Source organism: Pteropus vampyrus, unplaced genomic scaffold (genome assembly GCF_000151845.1).
Source record: "Pteropus vampyrus isolate Shadow unplaced genomic scaffold, Pvam_2.0 Scaffold23, whole genome shotgun sequence".
NCBI lineage: Eukaryota > Metazoa > Chordata > Mammalia > Chiroptera > Pteropodidae > Pteropus > Pteropus vampyrus.
This window is the reverse complement of record NW_011888804.1, coordinates 2,788,992-2,810,728: the sequence shown is the minus strand read 5'-3', so window position 1 is coordinate 2,810,728 and position 21,737 is coordinate 2,788,992. Positions and strand designations below refer to the sequence as shown.

Below are 21,737 nucleotides of genomic sequence, written 5' to 3'. Positions count from 1 at the left end.
TGTGGTGCATGTGGCATATGTACTTTCACATAAACCAATGATTCTCAACAAGGTCAATTTTGGCCCCCAAGAGGACCTTTGGCAATGCCTGGAGACATTTTGGGTTGTCACCACTTGGAGAGTGCCACTGGTATCTAGTGGGGCAGGCCAAGGATGCTGCTTAACACCCCAAAGAACTATCAGGACCCAAAATGTCAATAGTGTAGAGATCGAGAAACCCTAATATAACTATGTCTACTGAAATATATTTCATAGGGTACATTCACAAGGTATACATACACATATTATCATGTGGACATGATATGTTCTATGCAATATGTTCTATGCATACATAGTCTAGATACCTACACACGTCCAGATATCACTATAGCATATACCTAGAATAGCATTTGGTCATATGCCATATATATGGATTTGGTTCACAATATATACATGCCAAAGGCAATCTGACATACTGGAAAGAATGCTGAATCTCAGAAAAACCGATATAGTCACAGGCTCTATTCATTTCATCCTCTCAGCTTTATGAGGTTATGATTCCAATTTTACACAAAACCTAGCTCAAGGTCATGAAACTGGTGATCAAGGACGACTCCACAAGAACAGGAACTGGGTGTTTATCTTATTCAGCAATATACTCCCACCATCCCAACAATGCCTAGGCTTTCAGTAAACAGTAAACGTTTGTGAAGTGACGGGGCGGGGAGCAGGACCCAGATCTATCTCTAGCACTGTGCACTTAACCGGCCCACCGCCCTACCTTAACAGAAACACTGCAGTCGAGTCCCTACTCGAGTACCCCAGGGCCCTAGGAGAGGCGGGTTCACCTAGGTCTAAGTGTACCTATCTGTAAAGTGAGGACGACACAAAGCAACTCCGCCTACAGCTAGAGCTAGCGGTCAAATGCGGCAAAAAGAGGCAAACGCCTCCGCACAGCGCAGATTTCTCGGACAATTAGGAGACCTAGCGGAACCGGGGACCCTTGGCCGTCATCTTCAGTGGGCCAAGCAAGGCCTCTCGGGTAGGTTAACTCGGGCCTGGGCGCAAACGCACCTACCGGCTTGACTGATAGGTAGTACCCACACTGCCCGCAACGTCTCCCCTTCCCGACACGGTCTATAGGAGCTCAGGCTCATCTCCACGCTGCTACGCCAGTCACGCGGCCGCCACCCCAGCCAATCGGAGCGCGCGCTGGTCTGCGCATGCGTGCCCCCGTGGGTCAGCGACGGCGGCCGGGAGGCGGAAGTGGAGGTGGTTGTGGCTCTGAGGATTGCGCGAGGAGCTGCTGCTGCTGAGGCGGCGACAGCCGCGCTGAGGTGGTGGCGGCGCTCCTCGCCCTGGCTGCTCGGCCTCTCGGCTCGCCTCCCAGCCTCGCCCGAGCCCGCCGGGGCCCGCGCCGGCCAGCGCCTGCCCTATGAGTGTGTCACTGGTTGTTATCCGACTGGAGCTCGCAGAACACTCGCCCGTTCCCGCCGGCTTCGGCTTCTGCGCCGCGGGTGAGTCCCGCGGCCTCGCCGCCTTCCCTGTAGCCCGTGCCTGGACCCCAGGGGCAGCCCGTCTTCCCGAGGTACGGGCTCGGGGAAAGGCCGCGGCGAGCGCTGTTACCTCAGGAAGAAGCTGAGAAGTGGTTGGTTCCCTCTCATTCCATCTTTCCTTAAGAGGCCTTCCCTGGTGTCATCTCTGGGAAGACATTCCCGGTCCCTCCCTCCTGGTACCTTTCCACGGGCACTCTGTTTACACCTGGCGCGTCGCCTCCCCGCTCTGGGTTATAGTGGAGTTTTGTAAGTTGCCTTCCTCTGGGCTTTATGAGTGCAGGGACTAGAAACCCAGGGACGCTGACGATCCCTGGGTAAATTAAATCGTTCTTTTTGAAAAAAAAAAAAAATATTAGGCTCTTGGTAACAACAGTAATAAATGTAATTAACATTCGTATACTTTCTATACCCCAGCACTGTACTTGTGTGCATTATCTTCTTTATCTTAACAATTCTATTAGGTTAGATGGGTGGATGCCCCTTTTTACAAATCGGGAAACTGAAGCCCAGTGATTGAATGACTTGCCCATGATTCTCTGTGAGTGGTGAAACTGGGATTCTAACGTAGCAAGCTGAACTTGAGAGTCTGAGCTCTTCCTTACCAGCCACACAACCTCCTTAGGTGGGGACTGCAACTAGATTGTTCTTGGATCTCAAACAATTACCTAACAATAACGTCTTTCATTCAAGAAGTACTTATTGAATGCTCACTGTCTGCGGGAGCTTTAGTTGTTTGCAGAATCAGACATGGTTCCTGCGTTAATGGCACCAGCAGATAATTGGGGGAGATAGATGAATTAATTACAGAATAAATGCAGAATTACAACCGTGATAAGTGCCGTGAAGGCAGGGAAGAAACAGTGTGGAGAATTATTACAAGAGGATCTGTTTGGTTTGGGGAGGAAAATGGACAAGTAAGGATGGTATGGTTGGAGACTTTCCTGAGTATGTGAATTTTAGAGCTGCAAATTAAAGATTAAATATGATCTAATGAGTTATGAGCATTTTTCAAAGGCTAAAAGTTATTTCTGAGTTCTGAAAGTCAACCAAATCTACATTAGCCACATATACACTTCTTCATGGGTCAGCCATTGATTCATTTAATCATTAGTCTGTATATCCTTAAAGAGCTTCCAGTGTGTGCTAGGCACTATGGTGTAAGTGGTGGGCAAAACAGGCCTGGTCCCTGCCCTGACAGGACTTATGTTAAGAATATTTCAGTCAAGTCTCCAAATTCCTTTTTCATTTTTATGTGTTTCATTGATTTAAGACAGTAATCATAGATTTTTGTAATATGATTCATAGCATTAGGCTAACAAATTAGGGTAGTTTAAGGTAATTACCCTAAAAGTTTTTGAAAGTTTTGTTCATTAATGATAATGACTTGATACCTTCATTTTGCACTCAATGCACAGTTGCAGTTTACCCGGTGTTACAAAAAGGTTAGTTCACCTGGGTATAATCACTGTGAAATCTTTTTCGAGCTCTTGCTCTCATTGATTTGCCTTAAAGGGAATAATTTCACTAGAACAACCTTGCATTTCTGAACTTATTGCACTGGATGTTTATTGACTGCTGGGCACTGCAGGAGCCCCAGAGGTGAGTGAGATGGACACCGCAAAGGCATCTTAACATTTTGGAGGAAGGCAGCAGAGAGAAAAGTGAAACCTATCAATGGATACATTGAGAGTGGAGAGGCGCCTGTTTTATTATCGGGTATTAATTATTCATGTGTTCTTTAGCCGGGGAAATGTCAGATGAGGAGATCAAGAAGAAGACCCTAGCTTCAGCTGTAGCCTGTTTAGAAGGGAAGTCACCAGGGGAGAAAGCAGCAATCATACATCAGCATCTTGGTCGTCGAGAAATGACAGATATGATCATAGAGACCATGAAGTCCAACACAGGTATGCTTTTAAAATCCTAGACTCTTCTTTTGTAATGTAAGCCTCTGATTGCCTGTTATACACGTGTTGGTCAATGAACCTGCAATTTTGACCTCTAGCATGCTTTTATCTTTCATTGACTGCCTAACATGAGATTTCAGCTTCTCCAAATATTTCTTCTAAATTAATCTTAACAAGCTGGGTTGACAACTCTATTCAGTGAGTTGCCACCTAGGTCCGTGGCAGATCACGAATGAATACAGATAAGCATGTTGTGTCTCCCTCTGCTCTGCCAGCTCACTCCAATCAGGGGAGTGGTCAGAACTGGTAGGTTTGGTGTTCAAACTTAATAGCCCTAAACATTTGTCCTACTTAGGAGACATCTGTTTTTATTACGGTACTGCCAAAGTTAAGAGCCATCCTTGAGTTTCTGAGGGTGTTAATGAGATTTTTATTGGGCAGAGAGAAGCACTTTCAAGTTGAGATGCCCCCAAAATGCAGCTGTTCTGTGAATATAGTTCTTAATGCAACACATTACAATTTTTCTCTCAAAGTTTATTCTTCTGACTCAAACTTTTAATCTGATTAGAATCCTTCAACATATTTCCTATCAGTTTATAATTGCTAACTTTTGATTTGTGAAAGATGAGCTGGAAGCTACAGTGGAAGAAAGAAAGTCTTCAGAAGCATCCCCCACTGCACAGAGAAGTAAAGATCAAAGTAAAGAAAGTGTAAATGCTGCTCCCGATTCTCCATCCAAACAGCTTCCAGACCAGATTTCATTCTTCAGTGGAAATCCATCAGTTGAAATAGTCCATGGTATTATGCATCTATACAAGACAAAGTAAGAAAAATCTTCTTCCTTTTGAGTTGGTTTATTTTTTGCCTTAGGGCTGTGAAAAATCTCTTGCACTAAAGGGAAGTGAATATTTTAAGATTTAAAAAGATAGTACTTTCCTATATTTTGTGTTAGAAATTCTTAGATATTTGACATTTGGTTAATCTTGTAGATTGGGTTAAAGCTTCTCCTTATAAAGGAAACATGTAGATACATTTCCTAGGAAAAAATTTCCTGAGAAGGTAGGCATGCAAGATGATTGGAAAACTGAACATCGATGCAGTCTCACATCCCCACCAAATCTTTATGAAAGCAGCTGCTAAAAACTTATTTAATGGATTGCAATTTCATCACCACCTTTTACCCTTTTCTGTGGTCCAAGCAAAGCTTGCTGGAGGCCAAAGGCCAAAGGAAAAGAAGCATTTGGCTAGATAATCTCTAAGATGGGCCATCAGCTCCTGGCATAATTGGTAGCTGATCTCTTTAAAGACTCTCCTTGTCCTAACTTATTTGCTAAGTTCCCAGTGGGAAATAGTGAATACTCAGCCATTTGGATCACAGCCATTGAAGTGAGTTTGCAGCTTTTCAAAAGTATATTGCATTGTGGGAGGTTTTTCTTTCCCCTCTATTCTAGCTATTCCAACCCAGCAACACTTTCTGTAACCTTCGGAGTCACATCCTCATGGTTTAGAATTCTTTTTTCTCTTCCAGACCCTGCGGGATTATAGTTAAGAGTTGTGCTTCTAAGTTATATAATGAGAGATTATTATTTAAATACTAATGAGAATAAAACACAAACTACAGTTTCGCTTCATGCTGATTTATAATCATAACAAGCCTTTAACTGAAGATTAAAAATTTCAGTGGTGGGTGCAATATAGAGCTTTTCTAAGTTTACCTTAAACTCTATCACAGATATGTTTAAGGGATTCTGCAAATACCCATGTATATTTTCAGGTAAAATAATAATAAGCTATTTAAATTGATATGTGAAGTATTACAAGTTTTATTTTTTCCTATTTTCTTAGACATAAAAGTTGTCTAGTGTTGTCTGAACTAACTATACCTCATCTATTCAAGACAGTCTAATTATTGTCTTATTAGTAAGATGACCTCCTTAAAAGAAGATGTGAGGCGCAGTGCCATGCTGTGTATTCTCACAGTCCCTGCTACAATGACCAGTCATGACCTTATGAAGTTTGTCGCCCCATTTAACGAAGTAATTGAACAAATGAAAATCATCAGAGACTCTACTCCAAATCAATATATGGTGCTGATAAAGTTTAGTGCACAGGTAAAAGTTAAGATATTAAAAATCTGTTTGCCACAGAAACTGTGTTTTTGAAATTGTATGATACTAGCTGTGTGTAATTTGCAACATTCTGCACTTAAGATTCTTGATAATACGTATCTTCTCAGATATTGTTGTAATTCTAGAAATATTCTAAATTTATTAACAGACACACGATTCTAATTCATACCCATACTTTTTAATAAATCTGATTGGGTATGAAATCTAGGGTTGTGTTTATTTGTTTGTTTATCCAGTAGTAACTACTCCAGTAGAGCAATAGTTTCCCAAACTTTTTAAATTGACACTAAATTATTATTCACCATTATAACACTATGCCCCTGTTGTTTTCATTCTCTTTTTAAAAGATGTTCTTTGGCACATTTTAGAAAATGAGATCCATTTTTTTTTTTAATTTTGGGGATCAAAGGGATTTTTGTGACATTCTTTGAAGTATTATAGATGCTTTAGAGTTCTGATTGTATATTACTGCAGTAGAGAGACAGAAACACTGAAAGAATGGTGATTTTTCCATTTTTAAAAGTACTTGAGCATTATAATAGGTACTTTTGGATAGAAGAAGGTTTTGCCATCCAATTCATTTCACTTTTTGCATTAAACAACATTTTTCATGTGTCTTAGTTCTAAAGGTGTTAGATATTTTCTTGGTTTTATATGTTCATTCTTATGAGTATGCATATTTTTTAATAGCTTGTTATATTTGTCCATTCATTAGGTTTTGAAATGCAGCTTTGTCAAAAGTTACTTCTTTCTCACCTCACTGATAAACAGCCTTTCTGAATTAGCCCCAGATAAGTAGGCAGTTTCAACTGGCAGATTGACAAAAATGGGTATGCCTGTAGGATCATTTCCATTGCCTCTGACTGGTTACCGAGGTTTGTGGGTGAAAGAGAGCCCATGACACAAGGCCCACTTGTCATTTCCTCTTTCCTTGTTATAGAAATCTAGAGTTGACAGCAGTAGCAGCCATTTATTTGCCATGGGGAGGAAATTAGGAGAAGTGAGAGTTGGATTATAGGTGTACCTGTTCTGTGGCCCATAGAAAGAGAACCCTAAGTGTGAAGTTCCGTGTACAAGAGCTTGCACAATTGTTATAGTTGGCCTTTCAAAGCCTCCCACCATTGAAGGAGACATTTAAAATGTGTTTCAACTATCCTGGAGACTTAGACTTCACAAGTTGACCCTGAGAACAGAAAAACACTTAAAACAACTGCATTTACTGACTGTCAAGAGACCCTCCAGGATCACTGAAGAGCTTTGCAAATAATCGGCAAGTGGTACTTTAAAACTTATAAATTTGTTTGCACATGTAACAGTACGAATAGCGATGATAATATGCAACCTTTATTGACTGCTTGTTCTGTACCGCTCACGTGCATTATCTCACTTATTCTTCACTATAACCCTAAGAAATAGACAAGTACTGTTGTTTTCCCTCTTTTACAAATGGAGAAACTGATGACAGAGAAAGGTTGGTGATTTGCCCAGGGTTACACAGCTTCAAGTAAGTGACTGAGCTGGGACTGAGCCCTAGGGCATACCCCTCTTCCAGTAGGAATGGGAGGAAAGTGTGGGGAAGATAGTCACAGTTTGCAAAAAAAATCGTGTAATAGCAATATTTTAGTTATAGCTTCTACTTAAAAATTAATGGCAATCAAGTAACATAGGAAAAGTCACAGAAACAGAAGGAAAAAAAGTTTAAGAACATATTAGACTTGTTAAGTTGTCTGAAGTCTAATAAACCCACAAACTTCTCTATGGCAAGTTTTTCGTAGTATGCAGATAATGCTGTGGAAATTTTCTGTTACTGTTAATGGATTTTTCTCTGTATGTCTGTTACTGTTTCTCCACCTCTGTCTTTTGACCAAGTGCAGGTTGCTCAAGTTGACTGATGTTTTCTGAGACTTTCAAACAGCTTGCTGCATGCTCTTTCCCATGATCCCCATGGGGAACCCTTGACCTTGGTATCATGAGTTGTATTTATTGCTAATGCTGGATTAGGGTCTGAGGTTCATTCTGTCAGGGACTTTTTGAGGCCTAAAAACACCCTCCTGGTATGACTTGACGTTAAATTAATATTAGGCCCTAATGAGAATAATAGACTTAATAGTTTTTGTTGAACATTTATTAAATGCAAGAGCTGTTATAAATGCTTTTCATGTATTAGCTCCTCGCTTGCTCTCAACAATGCCATGAGGTAGATGTCATTAAGTTTCTTTTATAGTTCAGGAAACAAACATGGATAAGTCACTACCCAAAGCTACACAGCTAATAAATGTCAGAGTTAGGATTCAAACCCAAGCAGCCTGACTCCATAGCTTAGGTAGCTAACTATATTCTTATTCCTTTACTTTTCTCACCAGAGAATTTTTATTAACTAATAAGCCTTCACTATATCTTTTATACTCTCTTGAATTTCCTTTGGCTTCAGCTTTATGCTGGAGGGGTGTGCTTACAAGATTGAAATGTGACCTTTAGGAAACTTAGTCTTTGGTTAAGGAATTCGTAATTCATCAGGACATAGGAAGGCAGGAGGGGGTTCAATTTTGTACTTCTTCGGGACAAAACAGGAGAGATTATTTCTCAGTAGACTGCGTTGGCTCATTTTCACTTGCATGATTAGCACAGCCAAGGAGACCCCTCTTTTGAGAAGTAAAAATGTGTTCTCAACATTATAGTCGATCATCATGGCAGTAAAGGAATCTTGATTATAGTGGATTTTTCTTTTTCTTGAGTTTATCCTGAGAAGAGAATAATAAGAACAAGGACTAGGGGGAAAAAAGCTGGGTTTCTTTCAATTTGGGGCTCCTGCAAATGCAAGCATTTTAAATAAAAGAGTTGTTTCATCTATGTTTTTTGCTGTTAACTTCAGGCTTTTGTTTTGTGTATTGCAGTGGGGGTTGAAGTAGGAAGCATATATATTTTGTTCTCTATTCTTATCCCAGTGCATAGCACAGTGCCTGGCACATGCTGGGTGCTTAGTAAATATCTGAACAAGTGCAGCTACATTTCCAATACCAAGATTTAAAGAAGAAATCAATGTGTTCAAAAAGTACGTTTCTCTGGTATAAACAACTCCAAGAAAGGAATAATTTATCTGATGTTGAGTAGATTTTATCACATGCCCAGTATCATAAACCTTTTCCCTTCCTCTGAGGTGGCCTAGTCGCTTAGCATTTACCAAACTGGAGGTCTGAGGAGGGGACTACCTTTTCTCATTCAGCTGGCGCAGCTGCAGCCAGCTCTTGATGGTGCTTGAGGCCCTGAGGAGCTGACCTGTAGCCCTCGCTTCCAGGCAGTCTCTTCCCTCATTTGCTCAGTGTGCTGTTTACTCATCCATAAGCATTTCAAGAAAAAGTCATTGCTCTTAAAGAAGAAGGAAGCCATTTTAGGTCTCCTCTTCTTAGTATTAAAGAGATGTATTATTCAAGAATTAGCTTTTAACATTTTAAAGTTAAATTGTGCTGTACCCAGTACATAGGTTGTTTGCTGAAAGAAAGCCCCTCTCTACATATAACTACATTCAAAATTGGTCATTCTCACTGTTTAGCTCAGTTGGTCATATTAAGAAAGCATAAATAATTAAGAATCCACACTTGAATTACATCATTGGAGTGAAATTAAAAGTTGCTGAAAAGCTTACAAGCATTTGCTGTAAGATTCCATACTCTGTGTGGGTAGACAGGCAGGACTGTTTTTGCCTGGTACAGACTGGAATCTCTTCCGAGAGGTTGACAGTGTGGCATTTCCTTTTGCAGAACACCCTTCCTCCCCCAAGCAGCTTGTCTACATTGGTAGGGCCAAAGCACACAACTTCCTATGCTTCCTATTGCTAATGACTATGTGGGAGTGAGGTCCAGAAAAGCCTTGACCTCTCAGATGCATCGAAAAATTGCTAAATTTATTCAATTTTTTTTTTTAATGCCTGCAGCACCTGGTATTCCTAACTGGTCTCCCATCCAAGTACTAACCAGGCCCGACCCTGCTTAGCTTCCGAGATCAGACGAGATCAGGCATGTTCAGGGTGGCATGGCCATAGATGAAAAATTGCTAAATTTAAAAACTGAAATCATCTGTTTGTTACTTTCTACTAAGGCTAGACTAGAAGATTTGATTAACTTGTGTCCATATTCACAAATGACATGTGCCTTTGGAACTTTGCCTGAAGGGGACTGTTTCTTCTGATTCCATCTATCTTCCATTCCCAGGGAATGAGACTATTAGTATTTTAAAGGCTGATTCATGTTGATCTTGGCTAAGAGTTTTGCTTTTGGTATTACACACTAGGTTGCGGAAAATCTCCTAATGGGATCTTTATCTATCATATATTATTGTTATTTGGTTTATTGAAGAGATGATCTATCATATATTATTGTTATTTGGTTTATTGAAGAGATGGAGTTGGCTTTTCACTCTAAAGCAGTTCCACTGGTCCTTTATTTTTGTCTGACATAGATGCTGACATTTTTTAAAAAGACTATTCCCTAATAACTGTCAGTTATGATTTGGTTCCAGGTTTTGCAAAAATAAGTGTTTACTTCCAGCAGCTGTGAAAGTGCTGACTGGAGGAAAAAAAATACTGATATCAAGGGAAATGTTGACCGTTGCTGGTTGAATATTAAAACTGTACTAGTTATCAGCTTATTGCATTTCAGTAGCTTCTGTTAGTTCAAGTGAAACTGTCATGTATCAGGAAACAGTAGAGATGAAGGATATTGACCTGCAGAGTTAGATTGGCCTATGAACCTGCTTCCTGCTTCCATAGATGTTACTTTTGGTGGCTGCTTTCTCTCCTAAGTATAAGATTTAAAAGCTGATGAAGAGAATAATTGAGCTTTGTAGTCTTGAATACAAAGCATGTTTTCAGGATATCTCTCTTAATTTTTTCCTTTTCCTCATTGGTGTACCCAGGCCGATGCAGATAGTTTTTATATGGCATGCAATGGTCGCCAGTTCAACTCAATAGAAGATGATGTTTGCCAGCTGGTCTATGTGGAAAGGGCTGAAGTACTAAAATCTGAAGATGTAAGTGTGACTAAGTCTTACATTTGCTATAAATATATCCCAGTGTATAAAATTGAATGTTAGGATATCTGTGGAAATGTCGGGTATGGGCCAATCCATAGAGACAAAGTAGGTTAGTGGTTGCCAGGGGCTGCGGGGGAGAGGGTTGTAGAGTAACTAATGAGGATGAGGTTTCTTTTTAGAGTGATAGAATTGTTCTAGAATTAGAGTGGTGATGGTTGCTCAAACTTGTCAGTATACTGAAAAAATTTTTTTAAAGCTCCACAGAATTGTACACTTTAAAATGGTAAATTTTATCTCAAATTTTTTAAATTGTCCAAAAATGTAAAAAAAGGATATTATCTCTCTTACTGAAGTTGAGTGTTCATCTATTCTAGATCAATGACATATCGCCTGAAGCCTAAAAGAAGTGTTTTTGTTTTAAGTATCAACTCTCAAACCCTATCCTAATTGTTTCTATTTTGAGAGCAGTTTGTAATTGCTCTGAGCTACCACCCACCTTGGGAACCTTTCTTAAAATGTGCGCTCACTTGCATCGTTTTATAAAGTAGTGGTTTCACCTCTGTTATCTTTTTAAGACTTCCTTTCTTTTAAAGTAGACCTAAAAGGCTTCATACCTTGAAATCAGCTTGATGGAAGTAAGTTCTGATTGGATTTCTGTTATGTTAGGTAAAATAAAAATCGATGTGATAAAATCAGGCTTCCTTTCTGCTAGGCCTCAGTTTTATAGATTGTTTTCTCTAAATGAACATGGCTTCTTGAGAGATTTCCTGTAAATGTCTACCCTTTAGGGACCATAGATTAATGTAATTTTTCTCCGCATGTCCTTATGTGTGTGCCTCCCCACGTTTGCCTCAATAACTCCTGCCCATCTTATAGCCAGCAGGGCTCAGGTCAAACATCACTGTCAGAGGGGTGCCCTTCTTGACCACCTAAACCATTATGTCCCACATTTCACACCTTGTTATAGCTTCCCATACTTTGCTTTTCTTTCATAGAACTTATGACTAGTGATAATTACACATTTTTTTTAACTTGGTTTTTGTCTCTATTAGAGTCTGAACTTTATGAGAGCAGGGGCTGACCTTGTTTTTTTTTTTTTTTTTTTTGACTAACTGAATCTGTTTTCACTCACCATCATTCCATACCTAGAATAGCATCTGGCACACATAGCAAGGACTCGATAAGTATGTGTTAAACGAATATGTAAATAAAATCAGTGTTGTTGATACTATTATCACGTAGTAGAAAGTGTTAAGTTTTAATTTACTCCGTGGAAAAACTATTCAGATCCATTCCTATTCTGTTGCTTTGATTCACTTGTGTTGTGTTATAGCCATAGACCTTTAGAGTTACAGCTAGGAGTCTGGTAATGTTTTAGATTCCCTGTTAGGTTTTGGCAGTAGTCTCTTTTCCTAGTATGTCAGCTCTGTGAGGGCAGGGATCTTTGCTTTGTTCATCTCCACATCCCTAGTGCCTAGCATGGTGCTGGCAATATAGGAGGTGCTTGATCAGTATTTGTTGAATGAATTAAAATCTTACCAATTTAAATTATTTTCACAGAGCAGTAATGTTGAGAACATTCTGCCAGGAGTCAAAAAGAAATAGGAAAAGTATTATTTTTTAGAAAAAATAGAACTGGTGGTGAAGAGTGAGGCTTATGCAAGGTGTTTCACTATAGGGCGCCAGCCTCCCCGTGATGGACCTGACCGAGCTCCCCAAGTGCACAGTGTGTCTGGAGCGCATGGACGAGTCTGTGAATGGCATCCTCACCACGTTATGTAACCACAGCTTCCATAGCCAGTGTCTGCAGCGCTGGGACGACACGACGTAAGTGCAGTGGCTCATCTCCCGCCCTTTCAAAGCCCACTCTTATCCTTTCCCAAAATTAAAAATAGCCACCACCAAAAATGAATTATTGCAGATATTTGGCACCACAAGAGTAATGAGGTCACGTGCAAGGGCTTTCTATTTTTCTTCTTCACATTCCTTAGTACACATGGGAATGAGCATTCTAGACCAACCCCTTTTTAGTGTGCTGATTTTGAATTCTTGTAGAATTTCACAAAGTAGCATGAGTTATTATTTCCTTCCAAGAGTCAGAGAATGAAGAAAAAGAAAAAAAGTGAAGCTTAGCTTTAAAGCTGTTTAAAGCACTAAAATGAAATCTAGGTCTGAACTCTCGTTTATCACCTGCACCAATGTCTGCCATTTACTTTCGCTTTCTTATCCACTGGCCTATAGCAATCTAACATTTTAGATTTATCACATTGTTAATAAATGTGATAAATGTTGGTGGCTCAGTGGCCAGTTGTAATAGCAGTCACTAAGCATGAAGTGCACACACACCTACAGTGTCCTGTTTCCCAGTGCAACAGAGTCCTTACTTGTAGGGCGACATTGTACAGATAAAGAACTGAGATGTAACCTGTACCTCTTTTTTTTAATCAAGGGTTGTTGCTCCCTTTGCAAACCGCACCATGGGACTTAGCTAGAAAGGTAGATCAGACGCTGGCCTTGTGGCTTTCCCAGTACAGAGTGGAAGACGCAGAACCAAATAAACACAATTAAATGTGAAGTCAAAGCCATTAACAGGTGTTACAAAGGAGCAGTATTCAGCGTCGTGACTGGAGAACTCGGGCCCTGACACAGCCAGGGCTGTCTGAGAAGTGGCATCTGAAAGAGGATGAGTAGGAGTTAGCCACATGAAGAGGGTGACCAGGGAGAAGGCAGCATGGGAGGAGGGATGTACATGGGAAGAGGAAGATCACGTTCCAAGGCCCAGAAGTTAGGAAGGGTGAAAGTCTATAGGAAGCTGTTCTCCATCCTCAAGTGACCAGACGAAGAATGCTAGCTTTCACACAGCAGGGACCTTGTCTGATTTGTCCACTGCTGTGCCCCTCACACTTAGCAGGAGACCTGGTACATTATAGGAGCTTGGAACATTATAGGAGCTTGGGGAAAAAAAAAAAAAAATATATATATATATATTTTTTTTTTAGGCAAGGCAACCCTTGGTTGACCTCACAGATTGCAAAGACCTTGTCAGCTTACAATGCCTACAGTACCTGGTCTTCCTGAGTGGTCTCCCAACCAAGCCCGACCCTGCTTAGCTTCCAAGATCAGATGGGATCGGGCTTGTTCAGGGTGGCATGGCCGTAGCTGAAAATATTTTTGAGCAAATAAATAAACCCTGGGTTTTCCATAGCTTGTTTAGCTGGAAAAGAATCTTGCCCCAATCCTATAGAGACCTCAGTCAATTCTGTGTTATTATTGGAGAATTGTCCAGGTTTAAATTTACTTGGAATAAAGCCACACTGAGATGTGTGCATTCCGTAAACTGTTTATCTGTATCTCGTGTCCATCTGTACACCATGTAAGTTCTGGACACTTTGTTCCCTGCCACTCCAATTTTACTTTCAGTACAGGTTCTACTGTCATAGAACTATAGCATTTTAAAGCGGAAGTTTCCTCAATGACCACCTTGTCCAACCTCTTCGTTTTACAAGGCAAATATCAGCATGCTGAAAGTGTCATGGCCAGAGAATGCCAGAACTGGGGCTAGAATTCAACCTTCTAAATGGGGTATGAGGCCTGGCAGGTGCCTTCAGTATACATGTGGTTTCTTCAGCAAATGGGTTTTGAATTCTTAATATATGCATAGTACAGTGCTGGGTGCTGATGTGAGAGACTCAGACAGAACCTCCTCAGGGAAGTTCAGTCTGAAGTCAGGGACTTCACACATACACAGGAAAGCATGCAATTCTGGGTAGTGATTGGAGGAAAGAGAGATGACTCCCGCTCCAGGATGGTCAGGAAGGACTGTGTGGAGGAGGTAGCATTGGTACCAGGTCTTGAAGGATGGTTTTTTACATGGAGATGTCAGGAAAGGACATTCTGGGAGGGTTTCCCCAAATGTCTTTTCAGGAAAATAAGATAACAACTTAAAATTATTTTCGAAAGGGAAGGCAGGATAAATTTAATAGACTTAATTTTTTTTTAATAGATGAGATGGCGTATCATAGAGTGCTAGTTGTGTTAGTACAAATAAGTTTATTTTTGAAATGTTTTTTCTCTTTATTCTCAGGATACTTACATTTCAGAAAAATCATTCTGCCACAATGTAGAAAATTACATTTCAGAATTAGTTTGTTGTTTTCTCATCAAACCATGACTGCAGCTGCCACACAGACTAAAGGGATAACGGAGAGCTAGATTCTGCCTTTGACATGATGCCTGCCATTTACCACCTGCCATTTTGTTATTTCTTCAAATTTGTCTTCTGCCTTCTCTTTTGATACGAAAGAAAGAGACAGACTGAATTCTTCAGCTTTCCCTTAGGAAATACAGACAGACTCTACCTGTGACAAGAACTTGTTCTTCCTGCTAATCTTCTTTTCTTGGTTTTATTTACTCAGTTGGGTGGAAAACTGATACTAATTGTATCTTGAACATTCTTTCTTGGTGCCAGTTTATTTAGTGTCAACTATAACTCACTTTCTATCATTTTTGCCCACCTGACACAAATATTCTTGACTGATACTTAACTCAGTTACTTTGTCTTGGGTATAATTGAAAAGGGTTAATGGGTTTTTTCAATGCCCCCTTTTTTTCCATCTTTATTGGGTTTAATTGACAGTCAGAAACTATATGTATTTAAGGCATATGACCCAGTATGCACACTGTGAAATATTCACCATAACCAGCCAATCGACATATCCATCACTTCATACCTTTGCCATTCCCTTTTTTTCTTCTTTTTTTTTTTTCCCCTCTGTGGTGAGAACACCGAAGATCTACCCTCTTAGCAAATTTAAGTACATAGTACAATATTGTCAACTGTTGTCACATTGATGTAATCCAACTCCGCAGAACTTATCTTGCATGACTGAAGCTTTGTACCTGATTTTTACCTCCTGCCAAACACTGGTAACCACCTTTCTACTCTGTGTATCTATGATTTTGGCTTCAGTACCATTTTTATTGGCTTTTTATAAATCAGAACTTGAGTACTCACAGAGTACCAGTGTCTTCTTACATGTAATGTCCATTTTATGGAAAAATGTCATGTGCATTTCAGGAACTACATTAACATCTTTTTTTTTCTAATTTGGTGAAATTTACTACAGATTTTAGCTCTAAGTTTTAGGAACAAACTAAAGGGACAGGGCACATTTTAAGTGATTTAAACCTTTGGAAAGTAGGGTTAAGGTAGGTTGTTTAAAGTAAAAATACTTTATGGATAACCAGACATGAAACAAAATTAATAACTTGTTTCAAGTTCCTGATTCTAACCTGTTGATATTCTTTGATTATGTAAGCTTTAGATGGGAGAGTAGGAAAAGGTATGAGGCAGATCAAAATTTCTCCCTTTTCCTCTGCTTTATCAAGATTCTGTATTTTCTTATTTTATTTGAGAATAGCTCAAAAGTGTTTTTGTCTTTTGAGTGATATTTTTAGTTATGATAAAAGTATATGAGAGGGAGGATTTAAAATTCAGGTTTTGACTTTTGGGTTGTGTAACAGCTGTCTTTCATATTTAATCTGTACCATCATTTTTTGGTGTTCTGGATAGGTGCCCTGTTTGCCGGTACTGTCAAACTCCAGAGCCAGTTGAAGAAAATAAGTGTTTTGAGTGTGGTGTTCAAGAAGTAAGTAATGGGTGTTGGGAAAGAATATTGAACACGGTTTTAACTGTCTGTGGTTTTCTTCTGTCCCGCGTGGCTTAAATTCTTATAAATTCTCTTTTGAAACTGATTTTTTTTTTTTGGTCTAGAATCAGGCAAGAAATATAACTACAAAAGTTATTTGACTCTTAAGCAAAAGACTTTATGCTCTAATTCTTTGTTCTTTGAAACAGCTTAGTCTTTTATTGATAAATTATGAGTTTTTTTTCTTGCTGTTTACCTAGAGTTCCATAAAAATCAGAGTGAGAAAACGACCGGTAAATGCATCCTTGCTTGTTGGATTTTAAACATATTTATTCAAAACTCCAGTAGAAACCACTCTAAATTTTATTCTTTGTCAGCTCCCTTCCCACCCCAAATTGGACAGGGCATGGATTTTTATATAACTAATTAAGATCAAACCTTCTTCTTGGCAGAACCTTTGGATTTGTTTAATATGTGGCCACATAGGATGTGGACGATATGTAAGTCGACATGCTTATAAGCACTTTGAGGAAACCCAGCACACATATGCCATGCAGCTCACCAACCATCGGGTCTGGGACTATGCTGGAGGTGAACACCGCCCTAATTCTAATTTCGGTTCATTCTATGCGAAAATTCCTCTTTCAGAACCTCCACTTTCTCTCATAGCTTGAAATCTTCCTGACAGCTGTGGCAAACCCAAGCCCTGTAGGGCACTCTTTCCTGTGAATGGCCTAAATTGCATGCTATAAAAAGAGTTAATATTTCCACTCTTGTCCTGTCATTCTTCTTAAAAATTCAAATAATTTGGCCCAATATTGCAATTTAGATCTGTAAAATCAAAAATTTTGTCAAAGTTAAAAGTGTATGAAGACCTTTTTCATTCTGAGAGAAATGTGCCTTGGTTGATTCATTCTTTTCTTTAGATAATTATGTCCATCGGCTGGTTGCAAGTAAAACAGATGGAAAAATAGTACAGTATGAATGCGAGGGTGATACTTGCCAGGAAGAGAAAATAGATGCCTTACAGTTAGAGGTAAGATAATGTTTTTAGTAATTACTAAATACCTGTTTCTACTGCTTTTTACTATTATAACTTGAAAGATGGTTTGGGCTTTTAATTTTGCCATTTATTCTGCATGTCAACTTTTTAAAAAAAGTTCTATTATTGCTGTGAAGGATTATTAAAATATTTTTATTTTGTTTGATTTTCTTTGAAAGTCTGAGTTTCACTGTGCCTTATTATTTTGAAAGTGATATTCCTCATTGTCATAAGATCCAGTATTAAGGTTGTCCTCCTTAAGCTGCTATAAAACTGGGAGTTAAGAACCTTCCTTTTGGCATTACAGTAGCAGTCAGAGACTGAGCAGACTTGGTCAGAATGAGGAAACCCCAATAGCATTTTTCCATGCCCAAGAAACTTTTCCATATGTATTGGGCTGGCATTTTATAAATTAGAGGCTTATATACTCAAATGTATACTCAAAGTATATATTTTCTGAATTTGATGCTTATATACATAAAGCATCATATATTTGAAGAAACAAAACTAGCACAATCTGATTTTTCTTCATAGCAGTAAATCTCATCTACTATAAAATTGATGTAGTATAAATTTTATGTTAATGAAGGAGTTTAATATGAGTCTTGTTTTATATAAATTTCAAAATGGTTGTTTTAAAAACATACATTAACCTTGGAAAGAAAGGGACATTTGAAAACTTGCTTATTTCCAGACTTTTAAAGTCTGATAGATTCAGTAGAATGACCTAAAATAAAGGTGATGTTATCATTAATAAGTTGTATTGATATGACAAAAATTCAGACCTTTTACATTCAGTTTTTAGAATAAGTAACTCTTCTACAATAACTAAATATGTCCATTCAATGACTCAATAAATATTTGAATGTCCATTCAAATATTTATTGAGTCTGTCAGCCACTCTTTCCGGTGGTGGGAATGCAGCATTTAACAAACTCTCTGTCCTCACGAAGCATATATTCTAGTGACACACATTCTCCCAGCTGTCCTTTCTATTACACCTTCAATCTCTTTTCTAGCCTACAAATATGTTTTAGGTCTAGTCTCTTAGGATATAGTCTTTCCAAAATGCAGATGTGATCTTGCCACTCCTTGGCCTACATTTCTCAATATAATACCCCAGAGCCTTCCGTAGACCCCACCTCTCCATACCCTACACCCCAGCCTCATTGGTGTTACTTCATCTCTGAAGAGACTTGTATTTCCACAGCTCACAGCTTAGTCCAGTAGTTTTCTGGAATCAGATCTCTCTATAGCTGTCTCCTTTCCTTTGTCAAGAGCCCTCTCAAATCTCACTTTCTTTCAGAAGTTTTACCATATCTTACTGTCAGAAGCCACCTATCCTTTCCCTGTAGTTACACAGCACTGTTCATTCATTCATGTAGACAGGCAGCAAACATTTCTTGACATCCATCATGTGCCAGGCACTGGGGGTACAGAAATAAACATATAACCCTCACTTCCATAATTTACAGTCCACTCAGGGAGACATGCAGGTAACCCAGTGATTAAGTGCTAGTGTTGTAAGTGCTATTGATGATAGGCAGAGTGCTGAAAATGCTGAGAGGGGGAGCTTAACTCAAGGCAGGAAGGGACAGGAACAGCTTCCTGGAAGGAGGTAGATGAATGAGCTGGTTTGACTTGCACGTTGATTTAAAAATCATGTGGTTCTTTTTAAAGTCTGTTTGAACAGAAATGTAAGGTTTTTTTATACACATTTTTCTGTTTGTGCCTGACTAGATTATAAGCCCCAGAAGGACAGCATTTTAATTATGATTTAGTAAGTAGAGTGGAACCAAGGCGTAATATATATTCTGATAGTTACTCTTACTCTTCTGTAGGTCATTAAAAGTCAAGTTTTAATTGGATTTTAGAGATTGACAATAGTGACTGAGTTTTCGGTGTTTATTCTCTCTTTCTAGTATTCATATTTACTAACAAGCCAGCTGGAATCTCAGCGAATCTACTGGGAAAACAAGATAGTGAGGATAGAGAAGGATACTGCAGAAGAGGTAAGTTTCTGGTTTAGTGACTGCTGAAATGTCACATGGCAAGGCATTCTGATAACGGTGTGGAAAAAGGCAGAGTACAGGGTAAAAAGAATCTTAGAATTTTCCTCCTTAGTCTCAAATACAGGTAAAGAACTGTTCTGCCTCTAAAAAGAAACCTTTGTATATGTATGTCAGTTATATCTCATAAAGCTAGAGTTGGGTAGAAAAAAGAAAACAAGAATTTGGAGTCAATTGGCTCACCCTAGTAACCTAACTCTAGATTTCAGAATTCCAGAGAGAAATGTTAAACACCTGAATTGTCATTGTATTAGAGACTTAGCCTAAGGCAGTATCAGGGAACAAGAAATTCTAGATTATAGTGAGAATGAAATTAGTCAAAAAGAGGAAAAGGAAGAGACAAAAATACTCAATTGCAAATGCTGTCAACTCAGTATAATTTAAGAAGGGGAGGGAACCACACGTATACTCACTTAGGATTACTAAGTCAAGAAGAATATATTAAAATCTTACTGTATGCTGAGCTCTATACTGTACTAATGAAGGAATAAATAAAATATGTGGTATGTACCCCCCCCAAAAAAAGAAAGGAAGAAAGAAATCTTGGATTTAAAGGCTTTAGAATTTTGATATTTCGGGGGTTGGGGGAATTGTTTGTTAACTTCAGTCAGGTTTTCTAGTGCCTCGTGCAATTCTATCAAAAAAAAAAAAAAAAAATAGAAGTATGTACATGAGGGTTTGTAATTTGAGCCAGCCAGTTGGTTTGTCAACCTGGGAACAGCTGCTTCGGAGAGTCAAACATGGGCCTCCGAGGCAACAAGATGATACTTCGAAGTTGATAGGGACAAAACTGGGCAGAGATGCTGAAGCTTCAGTGGTCACCATGGTGCCTTATTGGTCTAGGGCAGTGGTTTTCAGACTTTAACAAAGTAATCCCTTAACCGAGATGCCATTCTTTACTCTCAACACGTTAAAAAGAAAAGTAGCGTGATTTTATTTGGAAACCTGGATGGAGGGCCCACAGCTCCACCTGCTTGGTTTTCCCATTGTCTCCAGCACGTACAAAAAACTCTGAAGGTTCCAAAGAAGGCAGTTTGAAAACTAGTGAGCATTTGAGGGTTCATGGGTAATTAGGATTCTAGGAACCATTTTTTGGACCTACAGACAGTATTTGTAATTTATTGATTCACTTAGTAGTAAGTAAAGGCTTTAAAATTTTTAATGATTATTTTAATAATTTTACGAATCCCTACTAGTAACTGGGCCTTCAGATGGGGACTGCAGATCTGGGCTTGGGGCTCACCTCTGAGTAGCTAGGATTATCCTGGAGCTTAGCAGGCAGGGCCAAGTTCTTGCTTTATGCAAGGCCCATGGGCCCCAGTTTCAGGGTATGCCTACAAATGAGAAAAAATTGGGTTTTTAAAAGACTTAACATCAGCTTTAAAGTGATCTTTAGTTAAAAGTTCTTGGTGACATTCTTACAAGAACCTCCTAAGCAATGGATGTGCCTTTCAGAGGCACTTGAGGTCACTCGACATACTAGTTTTGAACAGGTCTTGATTAGAGTACATGGGGGAAGGACATGCCTCTGACAGCACTCAGGAGAGAAATCATGGGTCTCTGCCACTTGATGTCAAAGTATCGACTCCCGGGGAGGAGCACTGGCAGCCTGAGTAGCCTCCCTAATGAGTTTTTCTATGGCTGTACCAGCGTGACCACCTCAGGTGCTTCATGCAGACCCTTGAGAGCTATGCTCAGTCTTCTCCCTGCCCCTTAAGATTCTTTAGGATTAACTGCATTCTCTAACATAAACTCATGAAAAGTCAAAGGGCAGGGAAGCTTAAAACTGTGAAACTTGTGTTTATGTTTAGGTAGGGGTAAGATGAAAGCAATGGCAATCCTAATGTAAAAAGCTCAAAGGGCTTGAGAAGGATATTTTGCTTTCTGATAATAAATATTGCTTCGCTGTAAGTTATCGGATGATGCCAGCCTTTTGTTCCTGCCACTGTACTCCTTTTGACCAGTCCTCTGTCCTTTGGCACCTCCAGCAATAGGGCATGTGCAAGGAGAAACAGTAATTGATCATAGGTTTCACTGACAGAGATTCTTGTTCGTGGGCCTCATAAAAAGTTAATGTGGGATAAAGGTTGAAATTCATTATGAACTTCAATTATAATATTATTCCTGTCCTCTAGTGCTTTAGGTGGTGCAGTTATTATAGCATGTGAGCAGAGTCTATTCTAGTAAATGATTCTCATAACCATTTGAAGGTTCTTAGTTTTAATTGAGCCATATTTGAAGAACATAGAGTAAGCCATCAGGACAGTTGAATTCCCTTCAAGATACCTCTTTTCTCTTTGGACCTCTAGATCCATGTATATCAGCTTTTCTTCCAGTTGTGGACTGTGAAATGAGTTTGGTGGGCCACAACTGGCATTTTTA

General features: G+C 39.3%; 2 protein-coding genes and 1 pseudogene across 6 annotated transcripts in view; 1 reads left to right on the top strand and 2 right to left on the bottom strand.

The window, feature by feature from the left end:
• The window catches only part of ACAD10 (acyl-CoA dehydrogenase family member 10), a 37,716-nt gene extending 36,553 nt beyond the window's left edge, over positions 1–1,163 (bottom strand). For all 3 annotated transcript variants that reach the window (XR_002779306.1, XR_002779307.1, XM_023528225.1), the window contains exon 1: positions 1,054–1,163. Coding sequence is in view for 1 of the 3 variants with exons in the window: in XM_023528225.1 (XP_023383993.1) it covers positions 1,054–1,136 (83 nt within the window). In the remaining 2 variants the exon portion in view is untranslated. The remainder of the gene's footprint in view (positions 1–1,053) is intronic.
• Positions 1,164–1,275: 112 nt separating this feature from the next.
• BRAP (BRCA1 associated protein) overlaps positions 1,276–21,737 on the top strand; it is a 39,601-nt gene continuing 19,139 nt past the window's right edge. The window contains exons 1-10 of one of the 3 annotated variants that reach the window (XM_011355802.2): positions 1,276–1,496; positions 3,278–3,439; positions 4,064–4,262; positions 5,361–5,550; positions 10,480–10,593; positions 12,275–12,423; positions 16,169–16,244; positions 16,697–16,835; positions 17,171–17,280; positions 19,209–19,298. In XM_011355802.2, the coding sequence (XP_011354104.1) occupies positions 1,415–1,496; positions 3,278–3,439; positions 4,064–4,262; positions 5,361–5,550; positions 10,480–10,593; positions 12,275–12,423; positions 16,169–16,244; positions 16,697–16,835; positions 17,171–17,280; positions 19,209–19,298 (1,311 nt within the window). In that variant the 5' untranslated portion in view covers positions 1,276–1,414. Of the gene's footprint in view, positions 1,568–3,277; positions 3,440–4,063; positions 4,263–5,360; positions 5,551–10,479; positions 10,594–12,274; positions 12,424–16,168; positions 16,245–16,696; positions 16,836–17,170; positions 17,281–19,208; positions 19,299–21,737 lie in introns of all 3 variants that reach the window. The other 2 variants (XM_011355804.2, XM_011355803.2) reach the window with 2 other exon arrangements.
• LOC111737112 lies at positions 9,491–9,609 on the bottom strand (annotated as a pseudogene).